The 20,351-nt window shown below is 40.1% G+C and overlaps 1 protein-coding gene across 1 annotated transcript in view; it reads right to left on the reverse strand.

Moving 5' to 3' along the window:
• Positions 1-500: 500 nt before the first annotated feature.
• MAP1B (microtubule associated protein 1B) overlaps positions 501-20,351 on the reverse strand; it is a 72,077-nt gene continuing 52,226 nt past the window's right edge. Inside the window, exons 4-7 of the mRNA XM_074856715.1 lie at positions 16,362-16,502; positions 5,634-12,135; positions 3,252-3,490; positions 501-2,519 (exon numbers count right to left, since the gene is read on the reverse strand). Of these exons, the coding sequence (XP_074712816.1) occupies positions 2,364-2,519; positions 3,252-3,490; positions 5,634-12,135; positions 16,362-16,502 (7,038 nt within the window). The 3' untranslated portion in view covers positions 501-2,363. The remainder of the gene's footprint in view (positions 2,520-3,251; positions 3,491-5,633; positions 12,136-16,361; positions 16,503-20,351) is intronic.

Below are 20,351 nucleotides of genomic sequence, written 5' to 3' on the forward strand. Positions count from 1 at the left end.
AAAATATCCTAACAATGTAAAATTGAAATAAATTATAAGTAAAGAAAATAAAATTAGGTCATAGTTCACTACATTGTGAAACATAATACCAGCCATAATGGTGAATCATACAGACCAGCACTTATCTCCATTCTGGAGGCCTTTATACCTTCTTTAAATTCAGATTTGCAAACCAGATTCTACAATGTAACTAGATTTTTTAAATTGGGGTAAAACTTCTGTGACTAAAAAATCCAAATTGCTTAAATCAGAGAACAGTGATGCTGTTCCTCTGCAAGCAGTCTAGAGAAGGAAAGGAAGGAGAAGAGGGAGGAAAGTAAGAGAAGAGGCAAGGAAAGGAGGAGGAAAGGAGGAGGAAAGGAGGAGGAAAGGAGGAGGAAAGGAGGAGGAAAGGAGGAGGAAAGGAGGAGGAAAGGAGGAGGAAAGGAGGAGGAAAGGAGGAGGAAAGGAGGAGGAAAGGAGGAGGAAAGGAGGAGGAAAGGAGGAGGAAAGGAGGAGGAAAGGAGGAGGAAAGGAGGAGGAAAGGAAAGGAAAGGAAAGGAAAGGAAAGGAAAGGAAAGGAAAGGAAAGGAAAGGAAAGGAAAGGAAAGGAAAGGAAAGGAAAGGAAAGGAAAGGAAAGGAAAGGAAAGGAAAGGAAAGGAAAGGAAAGGAAAGGAAAGGAAAGGAAAGGAAAGGAAAGGAAAGGAAAGGAAAGGAAAGGAAAGGAAAGGGGGACTTATTTTAGCTTATTGCTTATTGTATCTTTTTTCAAGATCTTCTGAGGGTTGAGAATGTAGATTAAACCCTTGTAGTAAAAAGGCAATCAGCTTTTCAAATCCCATTTTCTGTCATCATCAATAGATTAATTTTACCATCATGGTGCCCTTCCAACCACCCCCCCCACCCCCCAAAAGGTATTGGCAGTTGACTATTTTCAATAAATTTTACCTCAATATCCATTCTCACTAGAACCTTAAACAACATTATTCACTTATCTTACAAAACTACTAAAAAAATTGCCTTCACCTGAAAAAATTTTCTTTGCATTTTCCTGTAAATGAAAATGTTTGTTAAAAATTCATCTATTAAAAGTTCACACAGCACTAAAAAAAAGATTTCTGTACATTTGTTCCCATATTCATTTTTAAATAAAACAACTAAAATAAGATATGACAAAGGAAGGTTGAATACTGTACAGGCTCACAGGTAACCTTTTTCATCATTCTGAATGTTTCACTAAGTTTTGTAACTCTGATACTGGACACCACTTCAATCTTGCTTCCACAGTACAAAAGAAGCTTTCAAAAAAACGCTCATCTTGCCTTGTTGAGCTGTCCAGGAGCATCAATGAAGTGTTCACATAACTAACATATGTAATTCATAGCACCAAGCCATTTGACCAGTCAGATAGGTTTCTAGTACCACACATGCACACTCATACTTTACTGGTGTAACTATGATCCTACACAGATCTTTTATAAATTTGCTGTCTCAACATTAAAAAATAAGTGCATCAAGTTTCTTTGTACATTCAAGTCACTTTCTAAGGCAAATTGTCTACTGTATGTACTCCCAATCGCTTTGGTATTTTGCTTCAGTTAGACAGTGGACATAGGTGTTTAAGCATGTGGACTGGTCAGTTCTGGCTGGAGTGAGTGGACTTTCACTGGGAGCATGCCTTAGACCAACAATTCTGCATGTTGAAAGAGAGGTTTTAGACTTCTGGATGGAGTGCAGACTACATGCATATTTGGCCTATGATTGTTATGGTATGTCAGTATACAGAGTTCAAATTAAAGTGGAAAACTGCTGATGAGCATTTAGGTTGTACATCCCTTCCTAGTCATGTATTGTTTCATTTTATTTTTCCAGCTAACTTAATTCTGTAAAAAAAGGATCCCCCTTGTGATAGCTCAGCTTGACACCAATTTAAAACTTCCTTTTCATGTGAGAGCATAAGCAGACTGCAGTAAGCGATACATCTATTGCCATGAAACTAATGCAGATCTAATTCTTTATTACTTTCTCCTCCTACCCCTCTCTCTCTTTCTCTCTCTTTCTGTTTCTTTAGAGGGCAAATGCCTCTACCTGGCAGAAGTCAGTTGGGGTTGCTAGTGCATGGTTTCCAAATGTTCAGCAGAGATGAAACTGGATCTGTATTTTTGCAGTAATTTGAACCCTACTATGGGAATACTGTTACTTCCCTTAGCAATCAGCAAAGACTGAAAAATATTAGTGACTTGCATCACTGTGACACAGTATAGCATTTGGCAGGTATATAGTTCAGCAGTTGAAATAGATGGGTTGAATTTTTAGAAAAGGTGTTTTCAAACTGAAGAATTTCTGGAAACAAAGTTTAATCTTGTGGTGCATGGTCTTGTTCTTACAGTTCAATCTTGCATGCGGGAAAAGATTCATCTTGCATAACAACAGTGCTGCTGCTTGCCAAAACCATGATGTTGAGGTCCTGCTGTTTCTCATGGGTCTCTTGGTACCATTCCCTCATCACTTCTGAGTCATGGGTTGGGATTAAGGTCACCTGTAACACAAAACAGGAGAGGAATGGATGTCCTGAGGAATGGACAACAGAAACAGCTGATAAGAAAAATGTCTTTTTAAGAAGCCCTGGTCAAGAAATATGTTTCTCTTTTGAAAAGTGTGGGTCTTTATGCAATAAATACTTGAATAAATGGATGGGTAAAAGGAAATAAATAAAAAAAAAAGGTAAGGTAAAATGACTGCCAAAAAAGTAATTTATCAGAATAAAATCTTGGTTTTGTAAGGTGCTGAGATGCAGATTTCCAGAGAAGTGGCAGTCTGCAGTCTGCGCTGATAGCTCTTCAGATCATGGCCAAATATTTTGTTTATTGATCATGATGGAAAGGCATATGAAGTTTCCAAGGCTATTTGATTACCATATAAACCATAAAACATTCACTTTTCTTTCCTACTTACAAACTGCGACGTTTCCAAACTTGGATCATATATGGTATAGTAACAAGGTGAAACAGCTGAACGGCCCTGTAAACCAGCTCACATCTGTTTTATTCACCAGATCAGGTCAGAAGGGTTAGAAATGGGGGAGCAGCTGAGTGCAGTGCAGCTCTGTGCTTCACTCAGGTGTCCTTGCACATCATCTGTGAAATGGGGTGCCCAGCCTGGGACCCCATGCCCCAGCAGCCACCGTCCACTCCAGAGGTGCTCTGGCTTCCCTTAGTTGCTTCCCAGAGAAGGTTAAATTTACAGGTAGAGAAAACAGTGAAGAACCTACCTGCATGTTACTCTCCCACTGTGCCTTGCCCTCCAGCAGGGAGTCCAGAACAGCCCTGCTTGGCTCCTCAGCTGCAGAATCATTCCCGCTCACCACATAGTAGGATGACCGCACCCTCTTGAAAAACTCAACATCAACGTTCTTGCTATTGCTGTGGTTGGGAATGTACACCAGATCCAAATACACCGGAGGTCCTGGAGGCACTGCTGTAGATTTTGCCACCTTAGTATTCCCAGGTCCTTTGGAAATCAAAAAACAAAAGAATACATCACAGGCTGCTTAAAAACATGCATTTATTAATTACTGTTATAACTGCTGAGGTGAGGTGTGTCCAATTATGGTATTACCCTCCTACATCCAATGACATGTTCCAGCTTTGTTTATCCCAGTTATGACTGTAATGGGAGGAAAAACATTAATAATTGTTAACTATATAATACAATAAAAACTCACTACCACATAACCAAAAATTGGCTGAACCCTTCCCAGTAATATACTACTATTATCCAACAACTACTACACAGGGCTGTGATTACTGAATCACACCAGTAAATGGTGGTATTATTTTCTAGGTTAAGAAGTACAGCTTTTTGAAAGGTATGCACAATTATAATACCTAGGGTCACACAGGGAATCATGCAGTTTTGAAGCAGTCCTGAGATCTGGGGTATCAGCACATAGCAAGACGTGGTAGCTGTTGATATGTCCAGACTCCCTTACAGGTGCAGCAGGAGGCTACTACATGTGAGCAGAAAGAGGGTCAAAGAGGAGCTTGTGAGGACAGAGAAACTTGTAAAGCAGTTTCTTCAGGGAACTGAGAACAAGTGTTTGTTTGCCTGCTGGATCCTTATTTGCATACACAAACTAGCCACTTATCACAAAAAGTAGGAGAAAGTGGTTTTTTGCTGCTGTACATAGTATAGTACTTGTTCTAAGAGCTTCAGTCAAAAGGAAGTTTAAACACATTAAAAGTACTGCTCAAAAAAAAGGGGGTTTTTTGCTATGCACTGGATCATTGTGTGAACTGAAAACGAGGATTCAACCAGTAATTTTATCCAGATGATCATCATTTACACTCTATTAGCCTTCTCATGTTGTTACAGAGGATGAAGCTTGGTAAACAATTATCTGAGCAATACAGTCTATTTAGGGTCACATACTGTAAGGCCGGCGAAGTCCATTACAGCTGCCTAGCATGTCCTGCCATTCATCATAGAGCTATATGCCAAATAAGCACCATAATATAACTTCTCATGAATTAGAGAGTTTTTACTATTGGTTATGTTACAAAATCTTTTATTGCCTTTTCTCATAAAAAATCTGTGATTTATCCTTCTGAATTGTGGATACCAACACTGGTTAAAATATTAGATGTTACATTTTAATTGTCATTATCAAATAAAGTCTTGTCTTCTGGTCTAGTGTTTACCTGGGAAGTATGCTTTAAAGAAGAATTTCATATGGAGCTGAAGTGCTGGAGAAATGTACAGCATGAGGAACTATACTGCTGCTTTGAAACACATTTACTAACAGAGACATGAAAACAATGGTGTAAGAAAGGAACAGTGGACCACTTAAAATGGGGCAGCTAAAAACTGTTGTTGAATGCTGGTTTGTTTGTACTGAATCCTAGACCTGCTTCTTCTAAAAAGCTTTCAACAGGACAACAGTCCTGACAACTGCAAATCAAAGTATTCCCCAAACACTCCAACAAGATCTGCTGGAAACAACAGATTAGCACAATGCCTCCTTCAGTAATCTAATTCATATTTTATTATTACTTAGAATACACAACAGTTATTCAAAATTACATTAACTTTCTGTATGTTTAGTCATCACTGATGGCATAAGACTTTAACCAGATTATGTAATGTGCATGCTTAGTTCACTGAAAGTGCTCTTACTACTGTTATATTTTTTTAAAATACTCCTTTTAAAATTAATCCAGCAAATAAGAGCTTCCAACAGCTGATAGTACCTTTGCCTCCCACAATATTGAATTACATTAATGTTAAGAGAATTTTGCCTGCTTGTTTCTCACAATGAATAAAGTGGTTCACTCTGCTACTGATTTCACTTAACCTACAAAAGTGATACTTTTACTTCTATTAGTTGGTTAACAGTTTGGACAGCTAGTTTAAATTCTTTATATTTTATGTACTCTTTGAGCAAACTGACACATCAAGTTTCTCAGATTACAAAAGTTAAATTAGTGAATTTCATGCATTTAAATGTGGCCTTTACATGCTGGTTTTATATTTAAAACCTTGACTTTCTTTGGGGATTTGCTACAAACAACATTCTCAGCTGATATAAAGGCAAACTAACTTCACTGCAACAACTAAGAAAACCTTAACACTAAGGAACTGCTATTGTCTTTACCTGTGGTTGCTGTCTTTGCTGACTTGGATGTTGTTGTATTTGCTGCATTCTTTGTGTCCTTATCTTTCTCTTCTACTCGAGACTTTACTTCTGGATTAGAGATATTTTTGGTTGCCTTTTCCACAGATTCCTTCTTTTTTGGAGAAGCTGTTTTGGAAATTTTGTCCAAAGATTCTTTTATAGCTGGCTTTGGTGAAGCCACTTGTTTTGATTTACCATCACTTTTTTTAACAGGAGAGGATGACTTGGTTTTAGTACCCTGCTTTTTTGTCTTTGTCTTTTCTTTGAGGTCCTTCTTCAAAGGTTTACCCAAATTCTGATCAACAGGCAGAGCCTCTGGATCAACCATGGAAACATCAGGGTGCCTGGGGGAAGGGCTGCGATCCTGCATTGGGACAGGCGGTGGGTCAATGTGTTTGTATGTAATTGTCTTGTCCGTCGGAATGGTTTCTGACTCATCTTCTGAGTCAATGTTAGCATCTGCAGTGATGGAAGGACATTCCTCAGTCTCTGGGGGAACATCTGAATCAGTCTGAGATGGGGCAGACTCACTCACAGACGTGGGAGGGGTTTCATCACACTGCCGCCCTTGCTGCTTTCCCCCAGGAGGTGGTTGAGCTCCCCCAGATTGAGTTAATGGCTTCTCTTGATCTTGAGACTGTTCTTCACTTGCAAACCACTCAAGGGGGTTTGGGTTGATAAATGAGGGAGAAAGTTCAGTTTTAGGATGTTTATATTCGCAAGAGGACACAAGGCATAAGTCAACATCTTGACGGGATTCTGCTAACGATTTTCCTGGAGTGAAATGTGCACTTCCTTCATAGGAATAGCTAGTAGCTTCGAGTGACCTGGTAGCTCTCCCAGTTGTCTCAAATGAGTAATCTGTGGCTTCAGGTGAACTGGAGACTTTCCCAGTTGTCTCATAGGAGTAAGCCAAGGCCTCTGGTGACCTTGCGGTTCTCCCAGTTGTCTCATAGCAGTAGCTAATGGCTTCTGGTGACTTAGTGGTTTTTCTTCTTGTCTCATAGGAGTAATCCATAGTATCAGGTGATCTGGTAGCTTTCCCTATTGTCTCATAGGAATAATCTGTGACCTCAGGTGATTTGGTGGTTTTCCTTGTTGTCTCATAGGAATAATCTGTATCCCCAGGTGACCTAGTGATTTTCCTAGTCATCTCATGGGAATAATCTGTGACCTCAGATGACCTCATATTTTTCGCAATTATCTCATAGGAATAATCTGTGGCCCCAGGTGACCTAGTAGTTTTCCCAGTTGCCTCATAGGAATAATCTGTGGCCTGAGGTGATCTAGTAGATTTTTCAGCTGCCTCATAGGAGTAGCTAATATCCTCTGGTGACCTAGTAGTTTTCTCTGTGGCCTCATAAGAATAACTAAGTTCTTCTGGTGACCTGCTGCTTTTTTCTGAATCTTCTTTTTCTGGGCTGAGTAAAGGTTCTGGACCATGTTTTGTTAGGTGTTCCTGGTAACAAAAACCTTTGACAGAGGACACCTGCAGTGGCAATGAAGGGATATGACTAGTTGACACCACTTCTGTGATTGCAGGAGGTGAATCTGGAAAACTAGGAGAGTACAGAGGAGAAGATTCCCTTGGAGTTAATGGAGATAGGTCAGACTTTGGTGACAGCTTTTCTCCTAGGCTCTGCACCTTTTCTGAGGTAAAAGAAGAATGTAGTGACATATCTCTGGGTGGAACAGCACCTGAAAAAGTTTCCTCTGGCAGTGGTGAAGTTACCTGGGAAGGTGTATGAGCTGATGAAGTTGAGGATGAAGCTTCAATTTGAGAAACTGAAATAATTTCCGAAATATCTTTCTCCTGGGAGTAAGATGACTGCTCCACAGGGGAAATCTTTTGTGCAAAAGTAGGCTCCTGTATATCTGAAGGGCTATAATCTACTTCTGTTGGTCCATTTTCAGATATATGGTGTATACTAGTGCCTACAGTAGGATATTCTGGAGACTGCCTACTAAAGTCCATTGCTAAAGACTGCTCAGGGGACTCCTGACCAAATTCTACAGACATAGTGGACTGCTCAGGTGATCTGTGATCATGCACTGGCGTTCTTGATTTTGCAGTTTTAGGTGAGAAATCTGGTGGAGATATTGACATGGGCCTTGGGCACTCTTCCTTAGATGGAGACATTTCTGTTTCCTGAAAAGTTGTTGGTGTTTGTACAACTGACACTGAAAGGGAATCATCAACTTCAGTAGAGTGAGGAGATCCAACCTCGGCATGCAAAGAAGGAGATACATCATCAGTAGTTGGTTCTGGAAATGAACTGGTAGCAACAGATGCTGTAGAGACAGAAGCTACTCCTTCTATATGGGAATAGGTGTCTTCTGCTACAACCTCATCAACAGGAGTTGCAGACTTGTCAGAAACAGTGCCTTCAGAAATTGACATTTTGGTATCTTCTTTTAAGGAACCAAACTGACTGATATCTATTTGAGTAGGTGAGAGATCACCTGCTAATTTCCGCTCATCCAAGATCAGTGAAGACTGGGAGCTGCTGGGTTCTGTATCCTCCATTTTCCTTTCTAGGCTGAAGCCTTCCTTAATTACCATAAACTCCATGCTTTTTTCATCTTGTTTTTCTTGGAAAAGGCCCACAGAGCTGGCTTCAGAAGTTGGGCTCATCTGAACAGGTGACTTTTCTTTTTCAGGTTTCCCCTCAGAAGGACTTTGGTAATCTCTGGTGGGAGACTTTAAATCAGCACTCAAAAATGTATCATAAGTGGTCTCTGACCCTATCAGTGGTGGACTCCGTAGAGGTGAGAGAACCTTTTCAATAGGAGATTCTGAATCTGGGACAGGCTCATCCATAGGGCTTATTCTGGGTTTTGCAGAGTCGTCTTTGACTTCACTGAATTCAAAGCTAACAGGAGCTTCTGTTGACTTTTCACTGGTTTCAGAGGGAAGCTGACTAGACTTTTCATCGGTGGGAGACTGATAATAAGGTGTGTGGCCAGCACTACCAGCAGCAGACTGTGAGGGAGATGCTACTTCTAACGTTTTATCTTCAGGGCTTGCACAGTGCTCTTCAGCAACTTCTTGATGTACATCAGGCAATGTGGCAATGGGGACAGGCTCAGATGAGACCTTGATCTCATTTGGAGTGAGTGAAAAGTTCACACTACGTTCACTCAGAGGTGTTTTGGCAACAGGTGATGGAGGGGACAAATTGCCAGCTGGACTCTTGGCTGGACTATGTTTTTCATCAACATCTTCCTGATAGGGTTCTTTGATTTCTAATTTGACAGTGCCTTGGATTTCACTTTCTTTTTGCCGGTATACATCTTGGAATGCAGATTTACAGAATTTGTCTTCCTCTAGTGAAGAAGGTGGTGAGATGGTGGAAGCTGAGGCGTTATAGTCTTTACCTTCTGTGGCTTCTGTTTTGGATCCTTCAGATAATCCATTAAAAGCATCTGGAAGTGGAGAAAGTTTAGGTCTGCCAAACTCTTGAGAGTACAGTGATGTCTCATATTTGGTAATGTTCACATACTCCTGAGAGGGTGATTCGCTTTCCTCATTGTTAGTTTCATCACTCATGACATCCCGGGGTGTTGACATTTCATCCATTGGAGTTGGTTCACTGGATATTTCAATGGTAGACTGTGTGTAACCTGAAGTAGCAGTGAATTCCTCAGGTTGATCTTCTCTATTTTCTTCATCAGAAACAGTGGCTTCACTTTCTGAACCACCAGGTAGTGTCTCATCATGGATAGAAGAGGCTGGTTCAACTGCTGGAGACTGAGGCTCTGAGCGTTTTGTTGGTGTAATTATGAGTAGGCCATATTTATCTTCAACTTCACCAGCTTCTGCAGCTTTGTCTACCACAGCCATCACATAATCTTCTTCAGCTTCTATTTTTTCAGCTTCCTCTTCATCTCTGATGTCTTCTGCTTTGTCTTCCTCATCTTCTTCAGTCTCTTCAGTTTCTGCCTTTTCTATTCCTTCTTCCCTGTCTTCCTCTGCCCGTTCATCTGATGCCTCATAATCTGCCTTTTCAATATACTTTTCATCTTTAATGTTATCATCTGCTTCAGCCATTATTTCTTCTGAGCTCTCTTCACTTTTTTGTGGGTGCTCCATATATGGTTTTGTGGTGTCCAGTGGTGTCTTTTGTTCTTCATCTTCACCTTGTTCTTCAGCTTCTTCTGTCTCTGCCTTTTCCTCATAATCTCCTGCTTCAGATGATTCTTCCAAGCCAGTTCCCTCATCTTCAAACTTCTCATTGTCATCAACCCTGTGCTTTTCCACCGGTTCCAATTCTTCAGGTGTCTGTTCGCACTCGCCCTCAGCCTCTGTGGTAGTTATGCCTTCATCAGAGGACTCAGCAGGTCCTTCATTATCTAATTTTTCTTTTTGTACTTCAAAGGCCTCTTTTTGTACTGTGCCAGTGAGTTTCAGTTCATCCTGTATAAGTGCAACTTGAGGTTTTGTTTCTTTTATTGTTTCTACTTCTTCAGCTTTTAATTCCTCAAAATCCTTTGTTAAATCCTCTGGTGAAGACATAAGGGATCTCTCTGCTTCAAGTTCCTTTCCACTGGCTGTAATTTCTGCAGCTGCTACAGTTGTGGCAGCAACTCCAACTGCTGCAAGGGCAGCTTGTGCTCCACTGACTTTGATCTCCTTCTTCACAGTCTTAACTTTTCCTTTTTCCTTTGGCTTTCCAGCAGGTACTGCTTCTTTTTTAGCAGGTTCCTCCTTCTTTTGTGGTTTAGGCTTTGCTGCTGCCTTTTTGGCTTCAGCTGAAGGAGTAGCTGTCTTCTTTGTTTCTTTAGGAATCTTTTTGATGTCCTTTTTGGCTTCTTTTTCCTCCTTCTTAATTTCCTTCTTCTCTTCTTTTTTAGCTTCTTTTTTAGCTTCCTTTGGTGGAGCTTCTTTCTTTACCTCCTTCTTAGTTTCCTTCTTCTCTTCCTTTTTCATCTCTTTTTTAACTTCTTTCTTGATCTCCTCTTTTTTCAGTTTTTCCTCTTTTTTGATGGGTGTTTTTTCCTCTTTTTTGGAAACCTCTTTCTTTGGTTTTTCTTTTTCCTCTTTTTTTTCTTCAGGTTTTGCTTTGACTTCTTTTTTCACTGGCTTCTCCTTTGACACTTTTGGTTTTACATCTGAAGTTTGTTTTTCAGGTGTTTCAGATTTAACTAATTGTTCTTCTTTACTTGTTACGTCTTTTTCTACCACTACAGGTTTGGTCTCCACTTTTGCTGGTTTCTCTTTTTTAACTGGAACTTTTTCTTTGCTTTCCAACTTCTGAGGCTTTTCTGGTGCCAGACTAGGCTTTGCAGGCTCTGGTGTTTCTTCTTTAGATTCTTTTCTGACAGGCTTGCTTGGTGGTGTCTTTGCAGCAGGCTTGAGACTCTCCTTGCTGTCTGTTCGTTGTTTCAACTTTGCTTGTTTCACAGCTGGACTAGCAATGTTGCCAGTGAGGTCTTTTTGTGTAACCATTGGTTGTTTAAGGAAGTCTAAGTGTTTGAGTTTTTCTAGTCCTTCTAGAATATTATATTGGGTGCTGTTTCCAGGAAAGAGAACTCGGATTATTTTTTCTGCAGGATTAGCTGGATGCCAGACAATCAGGGACGAGACAGAGGTGAAATAGGACAATGGAATGTCTAGTTCTTGGCCATTTTGTAGCAGGAATTCAGCTTTATCTTTGTTAGTACCACTCCACTGTTGCATAAAATATTGCATCTCTTTGCTATTTTTGACAGGATTAAGCACATACATCTCAAGTTTGCCAACTCCCATTTTCTGAAATAAAATTATGGGGTCAATGGTACTTCCCATATTTCTGAAAAGAGGTTCTGGTTTCATAGACAATTTATTTAAATACTGGAGCGTAAAACAAGCTTCTTCTACACTCCTTTTTACTTTGAGATTAGGATCCAGGTTCTTCAGATTCTCAGGTACATTAAGAAATACAACTCCTAAATCGGGTGAGATCAGATTTTTCATCCAGTCACTGTTGGTAGTAGACCCTTGGGACTGTTCCTCTTCTAGTTCTGCTATCTTTCGTTGAAGCATGCTATTGATTCCTGGCAGGTTGTCATCTCCGATGTGAGTGAGCAGGATGGAATCTACCCTGTCCAAGTGCCGGATAAGTTTCCAAAAGCAAGATTTTCTTTCGGATCCTCCATTGATAAGCATGTTGAATCCATTCACTGCAAACAATGCAGAGTCCCCTCTTCCCCCTGGGAAAATATAACAGCAGGGTTTTGAGAGTTTCAGGAAGCCTCCTGAGGTTGGAGGTTCCAAAATGTCAAAAGGCGATGGCACTTCTACTGATTCTGACAGATACTCTGTGAATTCAGAGAGTCCTTCCATTTCAGGCAATATGGAAGCTGAGTTGAGTTTAATGTTAATAAAGTCTTGAAGGTTATGTCTGTCAAGGTTGGAATTTTTCCAGTCCCCTTCCTCAGGGCAGAAAAGAGTTAGGCTGGCTTTGTTGGCAGGGTGTGTGGTGCTCAATAATTCACCAATCTAGGATTGTAAAACAAAAACACAACAAAATTCATGTAAATTCATTTTTTAATGACAATTAGTGTCAGAACATAGTATTTCCTGATCAGATAGAAAAAAACTGTTTTCATTTGCTTCTGCACTGGTGAGTAAATGTCCTAGAAGCTAAAGGAACCTGTTACTGCAATTAGTTTACTACTGTATTTTTTTAAATACAAAGGAAGACCTTATTCCTGTTCCCTATTGTCCAAAGGACAACACTACCCCAAAACTTCCCCATACCTCCTCCACCCTTTATAGGAGGATAGTTCAAGCTTTTATATTGGTAAGGCATGAGGACTATGAGACTAACACTGCCAGACCTGCCACTACCTCTATCATTGACTTCCTGCTGCCCCAGTCCATTCAGAAGACCCAGTCAAATATCTAACAGACAAAGCATATCGTCTTAACAGGCAGAGAGTAACTGCAACCCAGAGAAGGCCAGCACTCTCCCAGGGGCAGCTGCCTTCCTCACCTCTTCTCTCTTGGGATATATTCCACTACACCATTGTTGCTGCAGTTCTTCCTGCAGGCTGGCTCCTGAAAAATCAGCATGGCTCCCAGATTAGCAAGACTTGACTGCAGGAGACTTGACTCTCCAGAACACTAAGAAATTAGTTATTGCTTCAGAAATGCAAACAGCTACAAGGTTTGTATTTCTGAGACTATGAGGTACAGGGCTAAAGAAAGAGCCAGAAAAAAAGTGTTACGGTTAAAAATGCTCTTGTCATTATTTTGATTTTAAACTCATGGACCACAAAAGTTGAAATCTAGAATAACTCCATTAATTCTGACAGTATTTGGTAACATTAGTACCAAGACCAGATGCTGAAACAAAGGCACAGGAAACAAGTTCTACGCCATAGTATGAAGAGCTGTTGTTCTGTTCCAGTCCGATCTAAAATACAATATTTGATGGTTCCAGAATAGTAGACAGACAAACTTGAGAAAGTATCACATATATAATATCTTCTCCCAGTTCCAGAAATACTTTCATTTTACTTTTTAACTGACAATTAGGTTAAATGTAGCCCATTTCTGTTCTATTTGATCTTAACAAAGAGACCATCAAATTATGTAAACTTCTTTAAAGAAGTAATTCAGACATAAAATATCAGTGCAAAATATGTCAGCACATCATCATGCAAAATACCACAACCTTCTTTGCAGAGACTCAACTGTCAGTTCAAGCTGTAAGAACAGTTTTCATAAAGATGATAAAGAATATGTTACAGCTGAATAATTTGAAAGTCTTGGACCACAAGCTGAATCAGCAGAAGAAATTAATATATAAAAAATTAATGATGTTTGATTGCATCAGATCTCTTTGGGCCTCCATGTGTGTATGTCTCACTTCCTTTGTTGTACATAATTTATTTTCAGCATTTACAAAAAGAAAAGTCAACAAAGAAGCAATGGCTGTTATCCAAAGAAAAATAATCCAACCAATACCTAATTAAAGCAGAAAGTAAATATCTTCTATCTTTGTCAGCCTCACTTGGTATAAATAAATCTCACCCATATGTCAGATATGGCTTTGTCTGAAAAGGAGCAAAGGGAAAAACAAAGCAAAACAAAATAAAAGGAGAAAAGGATGAAAGATAAGGAAAATAGGAGAATCATTCCTGTTGTTTATTGCAGAAATAAGAAAAGAGAGCCAGCACAAACTACAGCTCTGACATGGATTTAGGATCTTGAGTGTAACCCTTATGTTGTGACTCTGATCAGAGCTGAAAACACATTATTAGGGAAAGACAGAAGTAGTAAAATATCACTTCCTCTGGACAAATAAATCCAACTCTGTTGCACACATAATTTGAGTACAGACTATTTCTCAAGTAGGGAAAATTTTCAAAAAAATCATACAGCAATACACTGGGATAATGAATATACTGGGCCATGGTTTGGGGGTTATTCCTCTCCAGTTTATATTATACCATATTGGGATTTCTGCTTCATACTCAAAAATTCTGACTTTCTTTGCTCCTAAAAGTTGGCACACATAATGCAGACAGTGTTAAGCCAGTGATAGTTCAGGCCAATGAAAAGTTGGACAAAAATTATTCCCGACACAGGTCATATCTGTTAGGAATAGCAAGTACAGGAATGCCCCAGAAAAGGCCTCAATGTATTTGCATTTCAACTGGTGACACCAAGGATATCGACAGTTCCACTGCTTATGTTATTTGATAACACAGAGATGTAACTTCTGCTCTTGTCTGGATTCAAAGTCTGCATTCAAAGTCATTGCTCTGTGAGCAATGACATGTATCTGTGAACCTAATCATCTTTTCAAGCACTGAGAGACACCTGTTGAGGAATCCTCAAGTTTTAAAGGTGCCACAGCTGTTGAAAGCAAACAGCAAGTTGACTTCTCAGAGAAAACACATTTCCTATCCTGGACCACTAAGGTAAAAAGAAAGCTTTTCCTCTGCTAGGTGTTGTTGCAGAGGCAGTGAAATGGGACATCTTCAATCTTCTGGCACAGGAGAGGTTGAAAACACCACTTTCAGGCATTGCCTGCATGGAATTCTACACACTAGAGATGGATTTCTGAATGAGACTTCATAGGAGTATACCCCAAAGGGTATTTACTTATTTGTAAGCACATTCCTTGACCATAGTTCAGGTTTGGTCCCGTGATGTAAAAATGAGCAGAGACCAGAAACACCAACTCTGCATAGTACTCATCAAACCTTACATGCTTATAGAATCATAGAATTGTTTAGGTTGGAAAAGACCCTGAAGCTCATTGAGTTCAACTGTAAACCTAGCACTGCCAAGTCCACCAGAGTCAGGACAGCACAGTAATTCTTTCTTCTGATCAGCACTTAGAAAACCACTAATCACTTTTTTCTAGCCCTTTTTTCTAACCTTTTTTTCCAATCTGTAGACCACCTAAAAATTTCCCTGTAATGAGACCCTTTAAAAGATGTCACATACACAGGCAGTATGGCAAAAGTGACCCTTCTTTGTTTTTGTGAAATCTTATAGAAGCAGTCAGAGCCCAAGGCTTCAGAAACAATAAGCTGGAAGCCAACACTTTCAAAGAGCCAGCTGGCTGGTGCACATGCTGCCAGTCACAGAGATAAGCCAAGTGAGCCTTACTCATAACCCACGGGAGTACACCTTGCACGCCCACCACTGTGGCAATCCCTTGGCAGTTTTAACCTATATGCAATCACTACCCCTCCGCTTTCCAGCCAACAATTTTGTTTCCTTACAGTGATGGTAGGATTTGCCCCTAGTTTTGCATGTAGTCATGAAGTAATTATGTGTCACTAATTAGCCAGATATGCAAGGAACTTGGGTTTGCAATATCATAGAAAAGTAACTCCGCAAACTGCCAGTGAGTTTTAGGTGTCACACTTGTTTCAGAGAGCAGAAATCCAGCTCTTCCTCAACCCTACAACCATATGCTGAACAAAGAGGCATTGAGAATAGGATCAAATGGATACAATAAGGTCATGCTGGAGCTCATGCAAACTTTGCTTTTTCAGTGCTGAACTTTCAAATCTCACTCCACTGACATGCTCCTAATTAATTCTGGAAACTAAATTCCTAGGGATGCAGCCATATAGTTTATTTAAATATATACTTTACACAGCAGCCAAATTAAGTGTGACAGCTTGTTTACTATGGGTTCCTGCCCTATGGGAGCTTTCAGACACAGTACATTAAGCAAGACAGCAAAATAATAAGTCATGAAACGAATGGCATTAAATACTGGTATACTTCATACTTATCTTTTTGGTATGCAAAAATCACAAGATTTACAGATTTCATGGGCCAAATTTTAAACACTACTACAGAGAAGTCAAGCAGGTAGGTGATGCAAAAAACTACAGCTATTCCAACAGACAGCCTCTGTCTTATTTAACGTCACCTATTACTTAGCTGCCACCAGACAAGAACATGGTGTCAAGTTCAATTTGACTGCTTTGTATTTTAAACACAGCACTATCTCCTATTGTTAAAAGGCTCCTTGATTTTCTGTTTCTGGAAGCTACAATTTAATTCCCCAAATTAAAATCTATTTTGTTAATTTACATCAAATCTAAAGTAAGTTAAATGTTTTGAAAGAAAGCCTATAATCAGCATCAGGCTGCTGATGCTAATTCTAACAACACAGAGGGACAGTTTTAGTCTTCTAGAAACCTCTGCCATCACATGACAACGCATGCAAGACACTTTTCTGAACACACCTCTTGATCTGTGAAGATCTCAATGAAGTTCTGGAAGGAGAAGGATCCTGATTGAAGAATGAGTTCTCCTGTGTTTTCAAAGCATTGCCCAGTTAGTACAAGGAGCTTGTGTCTTGCAGCATCTGTGATCATTAAGCGCACCTGGAGCGAAGGAGAGAAATACATCAATAATGGGAGCTACCATGTGTTTCTATATTCCACTGGGAATGTGCGGTGTAGCTCTCCTAATTTAAAACATATTTTGCACCAGAGTCTCCCAGGACTGTCAAAACATTGTCAAGTTATTATGCTGTTTACAAATCACAATGAGAAAGGTGTAAAGGGAAAAAAGGAGGGACAAGAAGCAATTAGAGAAAAGATTTGATAAATAAACCACACTAATGACATGGAAAAAAGAGCAAGGAGCAGAACAGAATAAAATTTGAAAGAAAAAATAATATTTTCAATGAACAAACATATTCCTTGTATGACTCGGTGAATTTTAATAGCACTGTATCAGGACAGTCTTGGTAAACTGTGTCCCAGACACTAATGAGGGACAACTGCATGTGTCAGACTCAGTTTTTGGAAGGCTGCTCTTTTTTTCCCAGAGCACAGCATTACTTGGCATTCAGTTGCGAAAACATCACTGAAAAGTAACAGCCACAAATCACATGCAAAAGTGTCATGTTTAGACTGTCATTCTGTTGTAACCTGAATAATCTAGAAAGTTAAGGGATTATTCTCGCTCGCCATAATCATAAACCTGAACTTCAAGCACACAGATACAGTCACATGCACCATTTACATCTCATGATCTCACTATCAACACTGTAAGTTTAAGTGTGCCAACCCAAGACCTTTTTTAATATACAGTAGTAAATTAAGTGGATGCCTGATGGCACAAATGAGCTTGCTACTGAGAACTAATGTTCTTCTGCATTTTGAAATAACTCAACTATTTTAAAGTAGATACTCATTACTTTACTTGACCCTCACTACAGATACTAATAATTCTTCTTTCCCCTCTGGGAGGAGATTTACTTGCATGCTAAGAGAAATCCATATATTCGGTGTACTTCTGTTGGATGAATTCAACTTCAATTTAAGAACAAAACTAAACAAAACCTGTGTAAGATTCTGTACTGTTGAGTACATTTTTTGCAAATACTTCAAAAATCTTGTCCAACACCAAAAAATCAGTTCAGCCTATGGTAAGGTGTGAATTTCAAGTAACTAATTCTTCTGTTTAAGGAGGAATTAAGTTAAACCAGTGATTTTAGAACAAGGCTATCGACGTATTAAACTACATGAGCAGAGTCCATCTGGAACAACTCCACATGACATTGCATCCAAGTTTCATCTCTATGGAGATGACATAATCACCTCAGCTCTCCTAGCAAGCTATTCTTTCAAATTTTTATATTGATTGTTAAGCAATCAGCTGTTTTAAATAATTCCTGCTCACGCCAGGGAGGCTGAGCCAGGAAGGCTCAGCCTGATTCTCTGCTGAACAACTTGCATTTTCAGTACAAGTAGAAAAGAGGCACTGAAAAGTATGTATCTGAAAGAAGACCCTAATTCTACCACGTTTTCATTGTTGTTTTATTAAATAAGTGACCCTGATGCTGAGCAGCAGAAAGTTCTGTTAATTAAATGCAGAACTAATGCTGGTCTGTCATTAATTGTCACTACGTAATTATAAAATCAGCAATAACCCTGCTGGATCAAGTGTATCTATTTCTATTTCAGATAAAAATACAGATAAGTGCAGCCGGCTGTCTGATGTGTGCTGCTCAAAATCTTGTCTGTTTTAGCTGTATTAAAACCATGACAGAACTGGCTTCCTCTTCTATGTTTTCTCTCATTGCTGGCAGCAGTGCTGGGCAGTCTGCCAACTTATGTGTAAACCCACCACGTTTTCCAACAGCCAAATTATTTCCTGACTTGTGAATCACTGATGTGTGACTGTCACATAATTCCCCTTCAACCTATTTTATTAATTGATGATGAAATACATTCTGCAGAGCTAGCAAACTATGGCAAGAAAAAAGTAAATAAATGCTTGCAGATTACAGAGCATAATGTATGATACACACAGAAGACTTTCAAGAGACACATAAATTCTGTGTCTGGGTATAACCAAGGCTTCCCAAAAGACTACCAGAAATTCATCTCCTGATTTCAAAACCACTCCATTTCAGAAGTAACAAGGTGATGATTTTGTTCAGCTTTACACTTGCTTGAAGTCCCAAATTGTTGGAAGCAAACAGCAAGATGTAGCCTCAGTCAAAATGGAGGTAAAGTTGGAGTGTGAACAGAGACAGGAGAGTCAGCAGATAAGCAGTTTCCCAGACTGATGGGACAGTCGCAGGAGTGTTAAAGCAATGGCGTGGGGTCTTCTTAAGAAGGAAGTAACTGTTCATGGAGGTTTCAGAAATTCGTTTTCTTTGGGAAACTACAGTCTCTCTCCCTTTGGGCCTCTCTCTTCTGGGAGGTATTTTGGCAATTGACAGAACATGACAGGAGCTCTGGGCAGAACTGTGCTCAGACTACCATCAGCATGGCTCTTACCAGAGAGATTAGCAGGAATTTCTTTTAATATCATTTTCCTTTGTTTTTTCTGAATGGATAGATTTAAGTTCCTCTTCTGTTGAAGTTAGAGCTCCATGGTATATCACTGTCTGAACAGATGCAACCTGAAAATCTCTCAATATATGAAACTAAGATTTCTATTTGCCATAATGGGCAGAACATGTCTATTCCAACCTCCAATTTAAATCTCCTGCCTCTTTCTTATTGTCTTTTTCTGGTTTGTGTCCAGTCTTGGTCTCGCTTAGCTGAGTCTTGCTTAGCCAGCCAAGGTAAATCTCAGCTTGTAACTTCTATCTGTGACCAGTTTAGCAAGATAAAAGAGAACACTGCCTCCCACAGTCTAGCAAGAGGACATTAACAGTAACCTAGCCAAACATCTTTCAGAGCCAAAGGAGTAAAGCCAGGGTTCAGAAGTCATTAATGGGCCTCAGACCATCCTCTTCCATGTGGTCATCCATCAAAGGTACAATGAGCAACAGCAACAGAATGGGCATTTCCCTACATTTGGCAGTTCCTTTGGCTCTTCCCTCCCTACACACACACACACACACACACACACAGAGTTTATAGCTTTCTACTCTGAATGCCTTAGTGTATTAAGAGCTGCTGCCCAGCTGACCCTCCTTGCTCCTTACCAAGTACTTCTAATGCCTTGTAAGAGATTTTCATGCATAGTGTTTTAGTGAATGAGCTGCCACTAAGTAAGGTGACTTACTTATTTAAACTTTTACAACTTAAATTTCACAGAATCACAGCATAATCTACATTGGAAAAGACCTTGAAAATCATCTAGTCCAACCATTGACCTAGCATTGACAGTTCCCAACTACACCATATCCCTCAGCGCTATGTCAACGCGACTCTTAAACACCTCCAGGGATGGGGACTCCACCACCTCCCTGGGCAGCCCATTCCAACGCCCAACAACCCCTTCTGGAAAGAAATGCTTCCTAATATCTAGCCTAAACCTTCCCTGGCACAACTTGAGGCCATTCCCTCTTGTCCTATTGCTGTTAGTTCATTAAAGAGACTCATCCCCACCCCTCTGCAACCTCCTTGCAGGTAGTTGTAGAGGGCGATGAGGTCTCCCCTCAGCCTCCTCTTCTCCAGACTAAACAACCCCAGTTCCCTCAGCCGCTCCTCCTACGACATGTGCTCCAGACCCTGCACCAGCTTCGTTGCCCTTCTCTGGACACGCTCGAGTAATTCAATGTCCTTTTTGTAGTGAGAGGCCCAAAACTGAACACAGGAATCGAGGTGCGGCCTCACCAGTGCCGAGTACAGGGGTAAGATCACTTCCCTGTCCCTGCTGGCCACGCTATTGCTGATACAAGCCAGGATGCCATTGGCCTTCTTGGCCACCTGGGCACACTGCTGGCTCCTGTTCAGCCGGCTGTCAATCAACACCCCCAGGTC

Source organism: Strix uralensis, chromosome Z (assembly GCF_047716275.1).
Source record: "Strix uralensis isolate ZFMK-TIS-50842 chromosome Z, bStrUra1, whole genome shotgun sequence".
Taxonomy (NCBI): Eukaryota; Metazoa; Chordata; class Aves; order Strigiformes; family Strigidae; genus Strix; species Strix uralensis.